We start from the raw sequence: 18566 nt of genomic DNA, 5'->3' as shown, positions 1-18566 counted from the left end.
GTGATGCACCAATCAGCCACTAGAAAACCAGCAAATAACTTTGGCAATAAAGTAACACATACAGGTACACCAAGGCAGTAGCATATCCTCATATTGGGCCTGGTATTTAACTGAAATACTGCAGCACAACAGTGTTCATCTGGAGTTATATTATATGGTACCTTTATAGGAGTTTTCGTCTTAACCGGCTATGATTAAATAAATAAAGGCCTAACGGTCAGACTACAAATCCCAAGAGGGAGAATATGTGTCCTCATAAGCTTGTTTAAGCTAATTGCAGCAATCACGTCAGTGGCAATTAGCATAAACCTACTTTGCACCAACTAAAGGATGGGCTCGCAGGTTAAGCTTGGATACTCTAATGGGATTTCAAGACTGTCTGATAACAAGGTTAAAGAAGGGCTTCCAATTCTAGATAGAAATAAACGACAAGGAATTCATTGACTGGGCACCAGTAAAGCAGGGAGCGGGTCACCAACGCTTCTATGAAACGATGGGAGTGCAAGGAAAAGATGAATTTCTATAGCATATGAATATCAAAGGTGTCTTCTGCAACTGACAGTCCAAGAAACAAACTGTGAAGAAACAAAAAGTCCTAGGGGAGTCATCTGCACCTATAATGGGAGGATCACATGCTAAGAAAGTGAGTCTGGCCGCTCAGCACTATATATTCTTTATACCAAATATTATTTTATACTATTCAGGCGATGTTTGAGTTATGTAATTGCTAAACATATGTATACATATTATAATTGCACTGTACCAATGCATAACACCATCTAATGTTATATTGGCTAAATAGCTTTTGTATTACTACAGTATCACATGTAGAGTTTCCTGTTGTTATTATATTATGAAATGTGGTTTATGAATGTGGTGACTGAGGTGACTTTTATCAGGTACAGAACTCACACTGTATGTCCCAGAAGAGAAATTGCCATACGGTTAGACGCAGAGCTGAATATGTTAAACACAGCATGACAAAAGTTAAAGCGACAGGATAGCCTGTACAGTATTTTCTATACAATATACAGTGAGGGAAAAAAGTATTTGATCCCCTGCTGATTTTGTACGTTTGCCCACTGACAAAGAAATGATCAGTCTATAATTTTAATGGTAGGTGTATTTTAACAGTGAGAGACAGAATAACAACAAAAAAATCCAGAAAAACGCATTTCAAAAAAGTTATAAATTAATTTGCATGTTAATGAGGGAAATAAGTATTTGACCCCTTCGACTTAGTACTTGGTGGCAAAACCCTTGTTGGCAATCAGAGGTCAGACGTTTCTTGTAGTTGGTCACCAGGTTTGCACACATCTCAGGAGGGATTTTGTCCCACTCCTCTTTGCAGATCCTCTCCAAGTCATTAAGGTTTCGAGGCTGACATTTGGCAACTTGAACCTTCAGCTCCCTCCACAGATTTTCAAATACTTTTTTCCCTCACTGTACAACTTTGATAGTAATGTAATTTTGTTGTTTGTTTACTTATGTATTCACATGTTCATTTGAATAACCATAAGCTGTGAAAGTAGATTGGTGTCACTCTGAGTCAAGTGTACAACTGACATATGGAGGTAGTAAAAGTGTTGTATGGATATTTATGGAAGTATAACGTCTACTATGAACTTGGAATCAATGTCAGGTGTATCCAACTTAATAAACGATAATTCATAATAAGACGGGGCAAACATCCTTGCAGTCTTTGGAGGACTGACTTATATCTCACACATGTGTCAAGACTGGCATCCTCCAAACTTGGTCCTAGATAGCCCAGTGCTCCAGGTTTTACTAAGTCTTTAATGAGAGTGTAAGGATGCTATTAATCATGCCTAAATAAGCCAATAATGGGTTCAATCAAGCAAGAGAGAGTTGGGAGTATTAACCAAAAGAGCCTATGGTTTTCTGGGACTGGGGATGGAGACATATATCACTGAGCTGTGGAGCTGTCAAGGAAGGTGTAAAGATGTCATCTCAATCTGGCATGAATACAGACTGACTGTTCAGGAGTTATTGCGCTCTGAGGAGGGGACCCACTTTTGATAAGATACCTGCCTTTATCGAGGACTGAGACTGTAGGTCTCTTCAGACCAATCCCCAGATCTTCCCCACTGTTCTTTGCATAGCTGACAATCAAACAGATACAGATATGGGTTATGTTTCAGTGAACATCTCCCTATCAACAGTGATATCTGGTCCCCACTGAATATGACACATCCTTTCCTCTTCAGTGTCAGTAAAAGTGATTAGGTACCTAATCTGATTTAAATTAGTGTTATTCTTTTCAGAGGGATATGCTGGTTAGTCCCTATAGCTAACAAATAGCTGACTACTGAAAGCTGGCTACTGACACACATCCATACAGCTGCTCAGTGTTAAATCATCCTAGACAGGACCAAGTCAGCTCCAAACAATGGGGTTAATTTGAGCACTGCGTTACATTTATTCTGAATATCGTTCTACACTTCCTCCAGCAGAGAGCAGATTTGAGGCCTTGTGACAATATTCTTCATTTCTGTTTTCCTATGGGTTGTGTTTCTCTTTGTAACTTTCTGTCTGCTGCACATTGCACATCTGATACATACATTGTGTTACACCAGGGGTCTCACACTCAATCCCTGGAGGGTCGTGTGTTTGCTGGTTTTCGTTCCAACAGAGTCCTCAAACTTAATTGGTCCAATTGTTTAATTAGCTAGATACATTTAAGCACCTATCCAGGCCCTGGGACATTTTAGAAGCAACTGTACCTTGAATCAAATGCCCTTTTATACCATCAACTGTAAAATACCTCGCAATACAATTTTTAAATAAGTCAAATTGAATAATGAATTAGACAAATTAAGTAACTGAGGATGTGGTTGGAACGACTTTCCTCTTTTAACCCCTGTTCCTCTTTTCTCCTGTGAATGTGGGTGAACTCTACAGAAGACCGGATTCAGGAACATGAGGAGAGGTACAGTTTGTTTTGAAGGTGATAGTTTACAATTGCTAGTCGTGGAGCATTTACTTTTGATTACAGGCCCATGACTTTAACAAAATAAATGATCAGAGGATTTCATCTGCTCTCAGTCCTAGTGTATTGATGAGTTAAGTAGATAAGTCAACAAAGAATTGCTCTGAGTCTCCCCAAACTTTCTTATTGCCCTTATTCAGTGGGATATTCCAATATGAATGGTTCAATACCAACAGAAAAGGGACAGGAGTTTTAATTCACTTAAATGTTTATGACTAAACTTAATACATAATGCTGAATGCTGAATACAAAATAATTGTGTTATTTGCTATTTGCTCCATTTGATTTCTTAATGATGTAACAGAATCACATCCCGGTCTTACGCCAGGGAGGATCTGTAGGTACACGTGCAGGCCATTGGCTTTCTATTCTCACTAGTAAATATCCCTGTCCTTGTACTCTGTCAGGTGTTGACACAAATGTGGGATCCCTGCCCGCCCCAGCAGAGCAAGTGATGTTTGGGTGGCCCATGTAGTGTGACCCATAGAGAAGTGTACTTATGAGTGTGTGTTTGTGTTGGTGGGGTGTGTGATTTGGTTCCAGAGAACTATGTTTGTCGGTCTTCAGCCTGCCTAACAATCGAAAGCAAAGCTGACCTGATCCAGCCCAGAAAGATAACCAACCCCATCCTGGAGTCCCCGAACCACCAGGACCTCCACAGAGAGCTGCTTCTCAGTCACAGGCGGTGAGCGACTGCACCCGTTTCCCAGCAGATTTTGCCCTACGATTGTCAATATGGGCCTCTTACCTCCAGGAAGCCTATCGCAGTGAAATAAAAACATTAAAAGACACACAACACTTTTCCTCGTGACGAGTTGCATCAGCGTTTGTGGCTTAAAATATTAATTACAACTTGACTAGGTGAAGCTAAACCTTCAGTGTCTGTGAAGTATTAAATATGGAAACACTTCCTTAAGTAAATAAGGTGCCATGTTCTTTTTAAAGGGCATTCCTGCTGCCAAGCTAGGAAGGACTAAAAGGGGAACAGACTGATCCACGCCTGGGCTGACTCTGTTTATGTCTGGTAGCCAGGCTAGTATAGCTCAGCTCTGTCTGAGGGGCAGGACAGCGGGATCAATAAGAGCTCTTACTGAGGACACAGCTTTCCTCGGCCTATTTACAGAATCGGCAGTCCAGCCTTTCTTATTGGCTTTACCACAGTGGCAGTCAACACTTTAATTATCTTGTTTGTAAACAAAGACAAATGGGCTTCTGGTATCTCCTCGTTTTATGTTTACAGTCCCTATTTGGACTGCGCATTTCTCTTTTATAAAACAATCATACATGAAGGTTAATTTGATACAAATCCATGTTTTTTAGGTTTCAATGTATAACTGACATGGACTTCCTGAGCTTATGTTCTACACTTTTAGCAACAAATGCTTCTGCATGACGTTAACCCTTGTTCAAGGCTTCCTGTTGTGATCCACTGTAAACACCAAAACATATTTATTAAACTTGAACATAAGCAACATGCAGACAGACATTTTAAGTTTCCTTCCCATTAACCATATGAAGGACTGTCTGACAATTACAACTTGGGGCCTGGAACCATGATATAGTGTACCACACCTGTGCAGAGTTCCCATGAGTCTATAATAAAACAGCAGGTCTCCATCTCTCGTCTCTGTGCTCTGTGATGCGGCAGAGGGCTGTTGCCAGAGGAGAAGCCCGAACTCCAGCGTGTTCTGGAGCAGAGGCGGCTGGAGCAGGAGCGAGCCATCACACCACCCTCCGACCTGGAGACCGAGCTCCGCAAGAGGCAGCAGAAACTGCAGGAGGTACTCCAACGCCGCCAACACACACCCTCACACACACACACACACCCTCCTGCCCTGCTGCTCACCAGCTACTGCACTCACTGACACACACACACACACACACACACCCTCCTACCCTGCTGCTCACCAGCTACTGCACTCACTGACACACACACACACACAGCCTCACACACACACACCCTCACACAAACACACACACACACACACCCTCACACACACACACCCTCACACAAACACACACCCAAACACACACCCTCCTGCTCTGCTGCTCACCAGCTACTGCACTCACTGACACACACACACACACACCCTCCTGCCCTGCTGCTCACCAGCTACTGCACTCACTGACACACACACACACACACCCTCACACACACACACCCTCACACAAACACACACACACACACACACACACCCTCACACACACACACCCTCACACACACACACCCTCACACAAACACACACCCAAACACACACCCTCCTGCCCTGCTGCTCACCAGCTACTGCACTCACTGACACACACACACACACACACACCCTCCTGCCCTGCTGCTCACCAGCTACTGCACTCACTGACACACACACACACACACCCTCACACACACACACCCTCACACAAACACACACACACACACACACACACCCTCACACACACACACCCTCACACACACACACCCTCACACAAACACACACCCAAACACACACCCTCCTGCCCTGCTGCTCACCAGCTACTGCACTCACTGACACACACACACACACACACACCCTCCTGCCCTGCTGCTCACCAGCTACTGCACTCACTGACACACACACACACACACACACACACACACACACACACACACACCCTCCTGCCCTGCTGCTCACCAGCTACTGCACTCACTGACACACACACACACACACACCCTCACACACACACACCCTCACACAAACACACACACACACACACACCCTCACACAAACACACACCCAAACACACACCCTCCTGCCCTGCTGCTCACCAGCTACTGCACTCACTGACACACACACACACCCTCCTGCCCTGCTGCTCACCAGCTACTGCACTCACTGACACACACACACACACACACACACACACACTACTGCTATTTGGGAAGATGTATTCTCTGCCATGTAGGGACATTCTTCTATGTGTCCAGTGCCCTGTTCTCAACAGTGTTGTCTCCTTCTGCAGTACGAAAGGGAAGAGATGAAACGCAAAGAAGACCAGGAGAACATTCCCGAGTTTGTCCGGGTGAAGGAGAACCTCCGGCACATCCCTGTGACCGGGCAGTAGGGGCCTAGAACTGCTTCTCTCTTCCTGGCCTCCAGTTAAGGATTTCCCCCCTTTGCTAGCAACACAAAGTCTAAGACAGCAGAAAGAACATTTCATCAGCATGGCTTTGGGATTAGAGCTACTCTGTGGTCTTCACGTTCTGCAGGTTTCTACAGAAAGGACTGGCGTAGCTCTTTTCCAAACAAGTACGATCTCTTGCTAAAGTTTAACCCTTCAACTTTAAAGAAAGGGATTCCCTTTTATTTTTTGGAGCAGAACCCTTTGAAAAATCATATTGTTTATTGTAACTGGTTTTTAAAGGTAAATATTATTACATAGTATTATATATAAGCAGCCACTGTACATTATGCATGTCTGTGCAGCACTGCCTTCATGGGTATATTTCATTTGAATGTATGTTGTGCATGTCATGTATTTGTCTTGTATGGAGTGGTGGACACACAATGTTTGTTTAATGTATATATTGTTTGTTACCTATGACCTTTGTCAACATACTACATACGTGTTATTTCACACATTAGCCTGCCTGAACTCTTACTTGGGTAAGGGAGGCTTGGATTCTGTTTTCCACACTAAAGCAGTTTGTTTTGTTCAGGTCTCGTGGTGGCGTGCTTTTCCTGGCAGCTACTAATGATGTAACCTACAGAATTCATGTTGTACAGTCCTTGATATTGCCATGCTGTTCCAGACTCTTAATGCCTAAAGTCTGCCAAGGCCAGGTCCCACAACTACCAGACTGTGTCTCTACTCAGAGGCCGTCTATTTCAAATGTAGATAAATCTCTCATGTGGTTTTACTTTTTTTCTTTCTTTCTTTATTTGATGAGAACAACACACACAGACATGGATTTGCAGGCTTATAGACCCGAGCTGCAAAATAAAATAGAATGTTTTTGTCAACACCCCCTATTACTGATTTCTAGTTAGTTTGTTATTATTATTAGTAGTAGTAACCATTACATATGCAATTAAAGTGTAGTTATTGGAAATTATACCTAAAGGTACCTAGTGCAAAAGTAAAGTAGTTATATTTTATATTTCTGTAGCACTTTTCTTCAACCTGTATAATCTCGAATCCTGACCTTGTGGGCTCTTAGAGGAGGGTTGGACCTGTTCAGTATGGTGCTGGGTTGGGAGACTCCCAACGAAAATCGATAGTTAATTCTGGAAATGGTGCTGATGCGCCAGAAGGTGGCGCTCTTACTTCTTGATCAGACGTTACAAACCAACACCCCAGTCCAGTGTTGTATTTCAGATGTGAGCAAGGTCCTGCCCAGACTGGGTAGAAGAATTGTCGGGGCACTTTTCTGCAAGAGTAGGACTGTTTGCCCCACTGTCAAGAGCAAATCCAACAAACAGATTTTTCAGTCTGTTCTACCTAAATTCCCACTACCTTAAATAGGATTAAGTTTTCCTCACAATGGCATTTCCTCTTCAGAAATGCAAAAATAAACATTCAGATCTTTTTATAATCTTTCATTTTTGTTGTTTTTTCTTTGTTTGGTCACTTTACAATAATGTGCACCAATGATTTGAGCGTGATGATCATGATTTGATTTATGAATCCCACAGAAATAACATATGGACATACTCAAGGTCAGGTTCAGGGTTATGGAGAAGATTACAGACTAGGTTTGCAGTTAGGGCTTCTACATGCGATCAACATCAGAACCCAGAGGAAGTGCACGAGGCATTAATTTGTTATTTCTGTGTGATTCTGACATTCATTCATTAAGTTATAACTGTAAATTTTAAAGGTATGCTGATTTAGAAAAGATTTTATCATAGAGAAAGCAAAAGGCAGTCAGGGAGGAAATGAAACACACTGTGCAGCACAAGATGAATCTGAAGGGACATGGAGATCACTGAAAATCAACTGCTGATGATCTGGTAAAGATACTGAGAGTATGTATGAAATGAAAAGACAAAATACCAGATGATTGTAACACTTCCACGCAAAGGCAACGATAAGTCTTCAAGAATGACTGAGCCATTATCTTAATGCCCGTTATCTACAAGATCATGATAAAGCTATTCGGAAACAGAAGAGTCAATATGTTAGCAGTAACCATCCGTCTGTAGATAGCTGGCATCCAGAAGTGCATGGACAATGACATTGATGATGTATACTTTGATGAACGCGGGAAGCAGTACATGCTGGGAAATGCAATCAGTAGCACAGCAGCAAAAAAAGGCACAGTAAAAATTACACTGTCAGAAAAAACAGGAGGGGTATTTCTCTTGAATATGCATAATCATTTGTATTCCTACTGCTGAGTAAGCATCTCAAAGCATTTCCATGCAAAGAACCACTGCCAACCCACCACTGAGCTGTTGACTCATCTCAGGATAGGATAGGAGATATATTTCAGTCACTGCTTGTTTTGCCATCCACTGAAAGTGAAATTAAGCCATTTCATTATTCAGATACACTTTTATAGTCATGTTTTACATTGTTACATAAGGTTCTCAGCCTTTTATTTCAATGAGACTATGACAGCTCTGAGTCCATTGCGGGGTGCCTCGAGGGATAACCCTACCAAGTCAGAGTAGTATAGTGTAAATGTAAAGTCATTCGAGGCCGTCACCAGGACACAGGTTGAAATATGGAAGAGAATGCCCGTCTCCTGTCCTGCACCCTGTTGCTCGCCACTGACAATGGAAGAGTTAAGTGATTATGTGTAATGTGAGAGAGCTAGAGAGAGAGTAATAATTGACCATCTGAGTCACTTTGAGAAAAAGTGATTTAAACTTTGAATGCATGAGACAGGAAACATCACTCATTTTCTTCTCTCTCCTGAAAGTACATGATATGCTTTTTAAAGATTAAAATCATACCTAAATGATGTTCCTAGTTCAATTAATTGATCTGTTTCTGCAATTTGCAAGACTTTCCTGGCTGCATCTGCTTTGTAAATCGAATCCAAGCTTGGACACTTATCTGCTGGGTCTGGGGAGCATTGTTTATTTGCTGTACAACAGTGATGACTTCTCCCCTTGAGGGAATGGGAGATATCATTGCGAAATGTTATCTGGACTGTTTAATAGTGTCATTAAAAAATGGTTTTGGGAGGCACCTCCTCAGTAACAGGTGTCTGGCAATGGACTGCTAATGTCATGGGCAGACTGCCAGGGAAAAGTGCAGTAGTGCAAAGGTTACACAAAACCTGGAAACGGGCAAGGGTTAAAGCCTGCAAACAGCAGTGTCTGAGGATATCCGGAAGTTGTGGTCAATTAGGCGGGCAAGGGTCAATGACTGGGCGAACAACACTGAAAGTGCAATCCAAGAGGTGATGATCGATAAGAGGGGAAACACTAATCAAAGGCAATAAGGATCACAGGGATCGAGCGCTAGGAAATGCTACTGGAAAGTAAACAAGACTGAGCATTAAATGGAAGTCACTGAGGGGTGATGGGAGAAGCTGAATGAGTGGAGAAGAGGACAGGACAAATAAGTGCACATGGTGTTGTGGAATGTCAATTGAATAATAGGACATGGAGCTGAGGAATGATTGAAGCAATCAGAAGTCGGGGGATGTTGATCACTGGTAGCAGACTGAGGAAGTGTGAGGCGTAGATGTGACAGCTATAGTACTGCACTGCTTCAGAAAACCGAGAAAAAGAGAGCTAGGAAACCACAGTGAAATCTGAGGTGCTGCGCAGCGGTTCCTCAAATCTGCATCTTTCTCAAATGGAGACTTAAAAAAGAACCAAACACTTACCGTCCCTGCCACAAATCATCAAAAACATCAACAACAGATACAACTACTTCACTGAAATAGCCTATATATGATGAGCTCTTACATGTTTAGGACAGCACTGTCCTCACTTCTCCAAGTAGCTTTTGGGGAAGGACCATGGACAACAATTAAATCTTGTTCACTGCAGGAATAAAGTGGCCAACTTCAATAAGTCTTTTCCCCAAGTCACACAGCCTCGGTTGCTGCAGTGCTGTCCCTCATTTGATGCCATGCTGATACTTAGGACAGAAAACATAGTAGAGAGGACATATTACATCTCCATTCTCCCCTCCTCTTTTCCTAGGAGTTGAATCTTTCCATATAGGCTACCATAAGACGTGTGAGGTTTCTTCTCTCACATGGAAGTACGTGATTTGCTTTTTATGGATCTAATTCATACCCAAATGCAACTGATGACGTTCATGGTACAATTAATTGATCTGTTACTGCAATTTGCAAGACTTTCCTGGCTGCATCTGCTTTGTAAATTGAATCCATGCTTGGACACTTGTCTGCTGGGTCTGGGGAGCATTCCCTTGAGGGAATGGGAGATATCACTGTGAGATGTTATCTGGACTGTTTCCTGTTTAAAGGTGTCCATCATTAAAAAGTGGTTTTGGTCCTGCAATAGTCAGTGTAGGTACAGACAAGCAGATGTTCATCTCAGATTGAACTTGAAAAACAAAAATAAGCCACAGGTTGATTTCCATAATGATAGAAGCAGCCTGTAAATTTATATCTTCCTGTTGTTCCTTTTACACTACACCAGCATTGCTGCTTGTGTGCAATTCCTCAAAACCATTTACTCATTTGGCCATTTGGTGCAACTGACCCCTCAAGTCAGCATTGCACATTTCCCAATAACTGCTTAAAGGTTAAAGAGAGAGCACATTCATTTTGTCAGTTTTTCATACTGCAGCATTACAAAAACAACTTAAATGCATACTGTTGAATTAGCAGACTAAGAAATACGGTTCTGTCCTGTTCTGATTAAGAAGACATGATTCAAAAGTATTTTTTTCCAATACAAATTGTGCCTATTTTATTTATGAAACAAATTACATTCAGATACATTTACAAGCAGAGATGTGTGTTGCTGTTTTTTCATCAGTATGCTATAAATAATTTATGCCTATCTGACTCTGAAACATTCATGTAGCTAAAACGCAGGACATCTCCTTGTGATCGACAACCCTAACCACAGGATGTGCGCATAATTGTTCACAGTGACCGTGGGGGAAAATGTACTTTTGAAAAGCAGAGGTGATTTTCAAAAGGGTCCAAATAATGCACTGGTTGTCAAATGCATTCCTTAAATCTCATCTTAATAAAAGAGATGATATATCAAATTGATTCATGCATTCACTTTCTGCACCTTAAACAATCTAAGTTGTTTGGTACCCAACAAAAGCAGGCTAATTAATGCAACTGACTTGTTAATCCCATGCTAATTGTGTTGTCATTTGAACATATCTAATTAGATTGTATATGATTTGAACCCACCTCTTCCTCATCTGACATGCATTCAGATGCTTATCTCTGTCTGTCTGGGAGGCGCCTCCCCGGTAGCAGGTGTCTGGCAAAGGGCCGCTCTGGCACAGCGATGATTCACGTCAGAAAGTAGAGCTAGGAAACCACAGTGAAATTGAAGGTGCTGTGCAGCGGATCCTCAAATCTACATTTCTCAAATGGAGACGAAAAAAATAATAATAAACACTTACCGTCCCTGCCACAAATCATCAAAAACATCGACAACAGAAACAACGACTGCACTAAAATAGCCTCTATATAATGAGCTCTTATATGTTTAGGATAGCACTGTCCTCAACAATTAAATCTTGTTCACTACAGGAATAAAGTGGCCAACTTCAATAAGTCTTTTCCCCAAGTGACACAGCCTCGGTTTGCTGCAATGCTGTCCCTCATTTGATGCCATGCTGATACTTAGGACAGAAAACATAGTAGAGAGGACATATTACATCTCCATTCTCCCCTCCTCTTTTCCTAGGAGTTGAATCTTAATTTTCCATCTTTACGTATAGGCTACCATAAGACGAGTAAGCTATAATCAGAACAATCAGAACTATCACATGACATGTTTTGCATTATCTTTTGGTTATTTTTTATTTGTGCTATCATTGGCATGCTTAGATTTTGTTATCATTATGCATTTATATGTATATTTATTTATCTTATACATAAATTAAGGATTAACTATAGTGCTTCCACAGGATAGTAATAACAACAATGATGATAATAATAATAATAATACAAATCATAGAAGTACCATTTGCTTTTTTGCTTGTGTTTGGTATTTTACTCTGCTTGGTGTGGATACTTGGATGTTATTGTGGTTAATTAAATTATTTGATTGGCGGTTTCAGTGGGTACCTGAAAATCCCTAAGAATAAAACACTAACAAGTTCATCATTAGAGTGGAGTCCTGCATGCACTTATTTAAAAAAACATAATAAAACAAATACTATATTTATTTAAAATGATCAGAGTTGAGCATTAGACAGTACCTGGTATTGTGTGGAGGTGACTTTCCATGAAATTGTCATGTAATTACTTTAAATATCACACTATAAAACCACAGCATTATTGTTGCACTTTAGACATGCTCAGAGCATTGACAATCACTATTCAGGCTAAATTGTTGATTTGCTCTATTGTTTAATTGGGATTATAGTGTTTAATGTAACATTTAAGTGAGCTTCTTGCATAATAGAGAGCTTTTTTCATTCTTTGATTTATTAATGAACTACTGCTTTTTGGTGGTGTCTCTAAATATGCTGACGGGGGCTGGTTGTCTCATGTGTATTTTGTCACATGAGTGCCCTACTACTTTTGTAATAAAACTTAAAGCTGGGGTGTCCAAACTTTTTTCTCAAAGGGCCAGGTGTGAAAGTTGGAGTATTTTCAGGGGCTGCATACAAATCAAACAAATCATTACTTGTGATATTAATGTACAATCACTTGAATATATGTAAATAAAACATTTTACTTAGAATACCTGCTCACAGATACAATAGCATTATACACTGTATCTGAGGTGGGGTGAACTGAGTATCAAATCATGGAAAATTAAAAGTATGGGTAGGCCTATATGAAAAAAGGAAGGACCTTTTGATCTTTATCTTGGAAGGCTATGCTACATCATGTCAGGTAGTCAGCATAAAGTTAGCAAAACAGTCTGTTTGAGGCAAGTTGTCTCGTGAAATTTGTGACTAACAAGTTTTAAAGATATAGTTCTCTTTAATTTGTAATTTTACTTTTGAAAAATGTAAATTTACATTCACTTGCAAAAAATGTGTAACCTGCCTGCAACAAGGCATCACTTGTGTTCTGGTGTGGACCACTAAAGTTTTAACTTTAAATGTTATTAATTAAACATGTTCAATACTTGGGTGGCACGGTGGCGTGGTGCTTGGCACTGCTGCCTCACAGTGCAGGGGGCAATCCTGCCTCATGCCAGGTGTCTGCTAGGTTTAGCTGCAGTTCACACCCAGTAAAAGTATGAAGAATAGATATAACTGTGACAACCAACCCTGTACTAGTGTGCACTGTCTATTTAAACATTTATAAATGAATGCTGAAGTGAAGAGTGAAACTTTTATTCTCATTTCGATTAAGTTGTTTCGCTTTTTGTGCAAAAAATTGATGTGTGGGTTAAAACTGCGCAATGCAAAATAATAATAATACGAAGAAGAAACGAAACCCCGATCTTGTAGGGATATTTTACCCGTCTCTGCAGCTAAAAATAATAATGAACCAGGTTAATAAAACATCACATTTTTATGTAATCGATTTGTATGTTAAATACAATCTCGCATGTATTGCAAGGACTGCAAAATAAAAGTGCCATATTGGCATTTGGTGCGCAATAACGATTCAGCAGATTCTGATTCTGATTATTTTAGATAATATAGCCTTGATGACATCTGTGAAGTTTTTGATTATAATTATTATTATAATTATAATGATTATAAAGTGTCTGTCCGAAGTCAGATCTCAGTGTGATCCTACCCAGCCTTTACCTGGTTAAAACATTTTTTCTTTCTCTAGTGCAGAAATGGTTGGTACAGAAAAAATCAATATAAAGATAAAATACAAAGTAGGCTATAATGTCAAAGAGATAGTACCTTTGTCCTGCACATAAGGGCACATTTTTGTTTTGCAGAAATTGCCTATTTGGAGATACGTGAAATGCCACAGAAACACACACGCCTCTCCGGTAGCAGGTGTCTGCAATGGGCCGCTCCGCCACAGCGATGATTCATCTCAAAAACCGAGAAAAGGCGATTTGGGAAACCGCACTGAAATCGGAGCTCAATGCTTTTTTATTTCTTTTTCAAATTACGATTGATACGAATGGTTTTGTCTTTAATGCTTTTAACTATATCTGTAGGATATCCAAAGTTATTTTCAATGGAAATGTACTTTAATGTGCTGCTCTACAAACCCATGCAATAATAGGGCATTGCTGCGCTGTTCTGTTGTATTCTCGACACTGGTGTTCCTGACAGCAGTTACTGTTCACACACCTTCGCTTGGTTATACACAGTGTAAGGGAATGCACCTAAAACTAAGTCTTATACATTCATCTCTAGCCAGGTTATCCTTTGGTCTGTTTCTGATTGACCAAAAAAAAGTCCTACTTAGTAAAGCATTTATTTGGATTTGTACTATTCAGTCACAGGAGCTTTTTTCAATAAACTTGAATATGCCGTTCTGCATCCTTGCTCAATATACTATTTTTGTTTTTAAGAGGAAAGGGTCTAAAACAAACAACAATAATAATAAAGTTTAGTTTAAAGTTTATCTCCACACAGTTGCATGTCACATTGTAGTAATTGTAAATGTACAATGCCCTCCAGAGTATTGATACCCATCAATGTAACAAAACGTTGATTTTAGCAACAAAAAAGTGTACAGCGAGTTTAGATTTTTTTGATAAATACATGCACATATAAAACACCGTTTCTTTCTGTGTTTTTATTAATGAACTATTTTTGTTAGCTTTTTTTAGGTTAGAATTATGTCTCCAAATACTCAATGTGATAACAGTGCAATGCTGTAGTTATTGTCTTATTAATAAATATTGTGTTACTAAGCGAATCGAATAATTTTTATTGTCATTTCGATTAGGTTCATGTTTCGCTTTCTTGTAAAGAAATGAAATGCGGTTATGTGAGGATTAAATCTGCGCAATGCAAACAACAACAACAAAAACATCACGTTCATAAAACATCACATTTATATAAATGATAACCACAACCGATTTCTATATTAATTACAATCTTGCATGTACTGAAAGAACTGTAAAAATAATGTTTTAGGTGCCAAAATAACGATTCATTAAATTCTGAAGACAAAAGCACTTTTATAGATAATATAGCCTATTGATGTTGATAGTTTTTTTAAAATACTTTACCTATGTTTGTAATACTTATTATTATTATTATTATTATTATTATTATTATTATTATTATTATTATTATTATTATGATAAAATGGCTTGTTAATACTTTTTTCTTGGTTGCCTTTCTCCAGTGCATAAATGGTTAGGACAAGAAAACTCAATATAGTAAGGATAAAATAAAAAGTAGGGTATACTGAAGTGAAAGAGATTGGACCTTGGAGATTGTGCACAGAAGGGCACATTTTTGTTCTGTAGAAATTGCCTGTTTGGAGATACATAAAGTGTTTGCACCACTTGCCATTACACACACACACACACACACACACACACACACACACACACACACACACACACACACACACACACACACACGAAACTGCAAGACAAGGAAAGCAAAACATGTGTGGTTGCTGGAACACGTGATCTAACCACATGGCTTGTTAAAAACTCTGGGTTGTCTCTGCAGTGTGGCACACAAGCAGTTGACAGCTTGGTTTCTCAGTAGTGCAGCCTGCCACGGATCATTGAAGATGGCAACAGAGGAGTACGATTACTACGGCGAAGAGGAGGTGAACGCCACCGAAAACAGCACAGGATGGTACCTGGAGGACAACGCAGTCTGCCCTCCCAGCACCCTGCCCCATCAAACCATCATTATACCCTCGCTGTACTTCCTTATCTTTTTCATCGGTTTTGTGGGGAATCTGTTTGTCATCATCGTCATGGCCAACAAACACAAGAGCAGAAGGCTGGTGGACACCTTCGTGATTAACCTGGCGGTGGCCGACCTGGTCTTTGTGTGCACCCTGCCATTCTGGGCCGTCTCTGCGGTGATGGACAACCGGTGGGATTTCGGCGATTTCCTCTGTAAGATGAGCAGTTACGTCATCGCCGTCAACCGCTACTCCAACATCTTCTTCCTGACCTGCATGAGTGTGGACCGCTACATGGCCGTGGTGCGCATGCTGGACTCTCGTTTTCTGCGCAGCAACCAGTGCGTGCGCCTCACCTGTGGCATCATTTGGGTGGCCTCGTTTTTCCTGGGCATTCCTTCACTCATCTACCGGAGCACAATGAAGTATGAAAGCAGCCACCTATGTGTGGAGGCCACTCAATCCAAATTCTTCAATGGCATCAGTCTGATTTCCCTCTTCCTGACCTTTGTCCTGCCGGTGGTGATCATAGTCTTCTGTTATTGCTCCATCTTGGCCAAGCTGCGGCACCCCAGTGCGCTGAAGACCACCAAACCTGACCCGCGGCGTCGCCACTCCATCAAAATTGTGTTCACCATCATCTTGGCCTTTTTGGTCTCCTGGCTGCCCTTCAATGTCTTCAAGTCCATCCACATTGCCCTCAGCCTGGCCTCCTCCGACCTACTCCGCCCACAGGCCGACTTCTCCTGTGCGACCCAAACGGTCCTGACCCAAGGTCTGACCCTGTCTTCCTGTTTGGCTTTCCTCAACAGTTGCGCCAATCCGGCCATCTATATCTTCCTGGACCGTCATTTCAGACACCGCAGCCTGCACCTCTGCTTCGGCTGGCTCGACCCACAGGCGAAGCACAGGAGGCGGACCGTGGCCTCCTCCTCGATGGAGACTTGGGACAGTAGCTCCGGGTCAAGCTTCACTCGGAGCCGCCTCTCTTCAATTCACATACAGTGAAACTGACACTTAGATTCTTAGTCACCTTTTTTCGGAGAGAAGATTTCAAGGTGAATTAAAGGCGTATTTTTGGGATTGCACTTTGACACTTCCAAGGTTGTGGTTCCTCATACGACGGTGATCTCGCAGTTAGTGACCCTTATAAACCCCTTATGTCAAGCAGAACCAGCTGAAAAACAGAAAGTAAAAAAATTATTAAATTATAACAATAAAACTAGCAAGTATTACAATTAGGCCATTTATATTTTTTGGAAGGTTTAAATAAGAGCTAAATTATGTCTTAATTATATATTCCAATACAATATTGGAAAAGTATAAGATGAGTGCATGTTATTTGTGGATGTTCTTGTTTGAACACAAATACATTTTCTTCTTCTTCTTGTATTATTATTATTATTATTATTATTATTATTATTATTATTATTATTATAAGAAGAAGGTTACTTATAAGGTTTTCTTCTGTTTTTTATTCATGCTTGAAAAATAAAGTACATTATTTAGTGCGTTCAATATTTTTGGAGGCATAATTAATTGTATGCTGATGTGAGTTCAAGCTCCAGACACATATATATTTTTATCCTGTATGTGAAATACGTTTTTTCAAGGTAACATCAAACTACAATTTTCGAAGCTGATTTTCAGAAACCACAATTTCGTTTCCCTCAGAAAGACTTCAAAGCTTCACACAAATCTTCAATGTTCTTTGTTCCCATACAAATAGACAGTCGTTTTTTACATTTACATTTGAGTATATTATATTTTTATCTCCGTTTACCACCACGTATTATATTGCCTTTGTTTTTCTCTCTGCGCTAATATATTCCACTGTATATACAATAAATAAAATGCATTGGCTGGCCTTTGCATTGGGTTTGCTTTCAAAAAGGTTGTTTAATATTCTTTAAACACATTGCAAATATGAATTGTGAATTACTATATTATTTTATTTTTCTTTAAATACATTGCTTCAGGCTTTCAGCATGTAAATGGAGAAACAACATAAACAACATAAAAACGAAAGAATTTTGGATGCAATTGTAATGCTTTATGTATAAAATAGGTCTGAGGCTTATGTAATGGATTGGCATTTAAGTTGGGTGTCTCATCGTGGGAGTTGTGGCATCTTTAGTTTTCTTTCCATTTGATCTTTGTGTTGCTTCATTGAACGTGTGACTTAACTAGTCAATGTTAAAAATGTTCATATATTTAGACAAGATATTAAGACACATTAAACCAAATATTCCGATAAACAATGTAGACCACTAACTGTAGCGATGCATATTATAATAATTTACAGTACAGTATTTTAAAGTAATTATAATTAACAAATGTGTGTGTTCTATAATAAATATATGCTTTGTTAAAATGCGTGTTTTGTTTTTGTCCGCTATCCTCAATTCCTTGTTGAAAGTATTTATAGCAGCCATTATTGTAGTTGGGATGTTTTTCCCTAATATTTTGAAAATATTAAAGTTATATTATACTATACTATAGTTTTGTTAATTTCATATATATATATATATATATATAAAGACAATTCACAGCAAAGCAAAACAAACAAATTAAAATGGATGCTCACCATACTGAGTAGGAGACAATGTTAACTTGTTTATGGCAAAGTTGAAGCAATACATCCGTCACCTTTTCTCAGTG

General features: G+C 40.0%; 2 protein-coding genes across 5 annotated transcripts; both read left to right on the top strand.

The window, feature by feature from the left end:
- The first annotated feature begins 286 nt into the window (after positions 1–286).
- LOC136749295 (protein FAM107B) lies at positions 287–7566 on the top strand. Of its 4 annotated transcripts, none has more exons than XM_066703440.1 (5): positions 287–643; positions 2923–2968; positions 3578–3695; positions 4659–4791; positions 5987–7566. In XM_066703440.1, exons 1-5 carry the CDS (start codon positions 620–622, stop codon positions 6086–6088), a joined length of 423 nt encoding a protein of 140 aa, XP_066559537.1. In that variant the 5' UTR covers positions 287–619; the 3' UTR covers positions 6089–7566. The 4 variants fall into 4 exon arrangements, with proteins under 4 accessions (XP_066559537.1, XP_066559535.1, XP_066559536.1 ...); XM_066703438.1 differs by having other exon boundaries at positions 3554–3695; XM_066703439.1 differs by having other exon boundaries at positions 296–643; positions 2923–2950; positions 3554–3695.
- A 7616-nt stretch (positions 7567–15182) lies between these two features.
- On the top strand, positions 15183–18245 carry gpr25 (G protein-coupled receptor 25). Its single transcript, XM_066703437.1, has one exon. It carries the CDS (start codon positions 15783–15785, stop codon positions 16911–16913), a length of 1131 nt encoding a protein of 376 aa, XP_066559534.1. The 5' UTR covers positions 15183–15782; the 3' UTR covers positions 16914–18245.
- Positions 18246–18566: the final 321 nt, after the last annotated feature.

The sequence above is a fragment of the Amia ocellicauda genome, chromosome 5 (assembly GCF_036373705.1).
Source record: "Amia ocellicauda isolate fAmiCal2 chromosome 5, fAmiCal2.hap1, whole genome shotgun sequence".
In the NCBI taxonomy this organism is placed as follows: Eukaryota; Metazoa; Chordata; class Actinopteri; order Amiiformes; family Amiidae; genus Amia; species Amia ocellicauda.
The sequence above is the reverse complement of the archived record's forward strand: the minus strand, read 5'-3'. Positions and strand labels throughout refer to the sequence as shown.

Coding starts and splice junctions, on each gene's coding strand:
- gpr25 (XM_066703437.1), top strand. CDS start 15,783: ATGGCAACAGAGGAGTACGATTACTACGGCGAAGAGGAGGTGAACGCC.
- LOC136749295 (XM_066703438.1), top strand. CDS start 620: ATGGGAGGATCACATGCTAAGAAA. Junction 2,969..3,553: donor AGGTACAGTTTGTTTTGAAG/GTGATAGTTTAC, acceptor ATTTGGTTCCAG/AGAACTATGTTTGTCGGTCT. Junction 3,696..4,658: donor CTGCTTCTCAGTCACAGGCG/GTGAGCGACTGC, acceptor GTGATGCGGCAG/AGGGCTGTTGCCAGAGGAGA.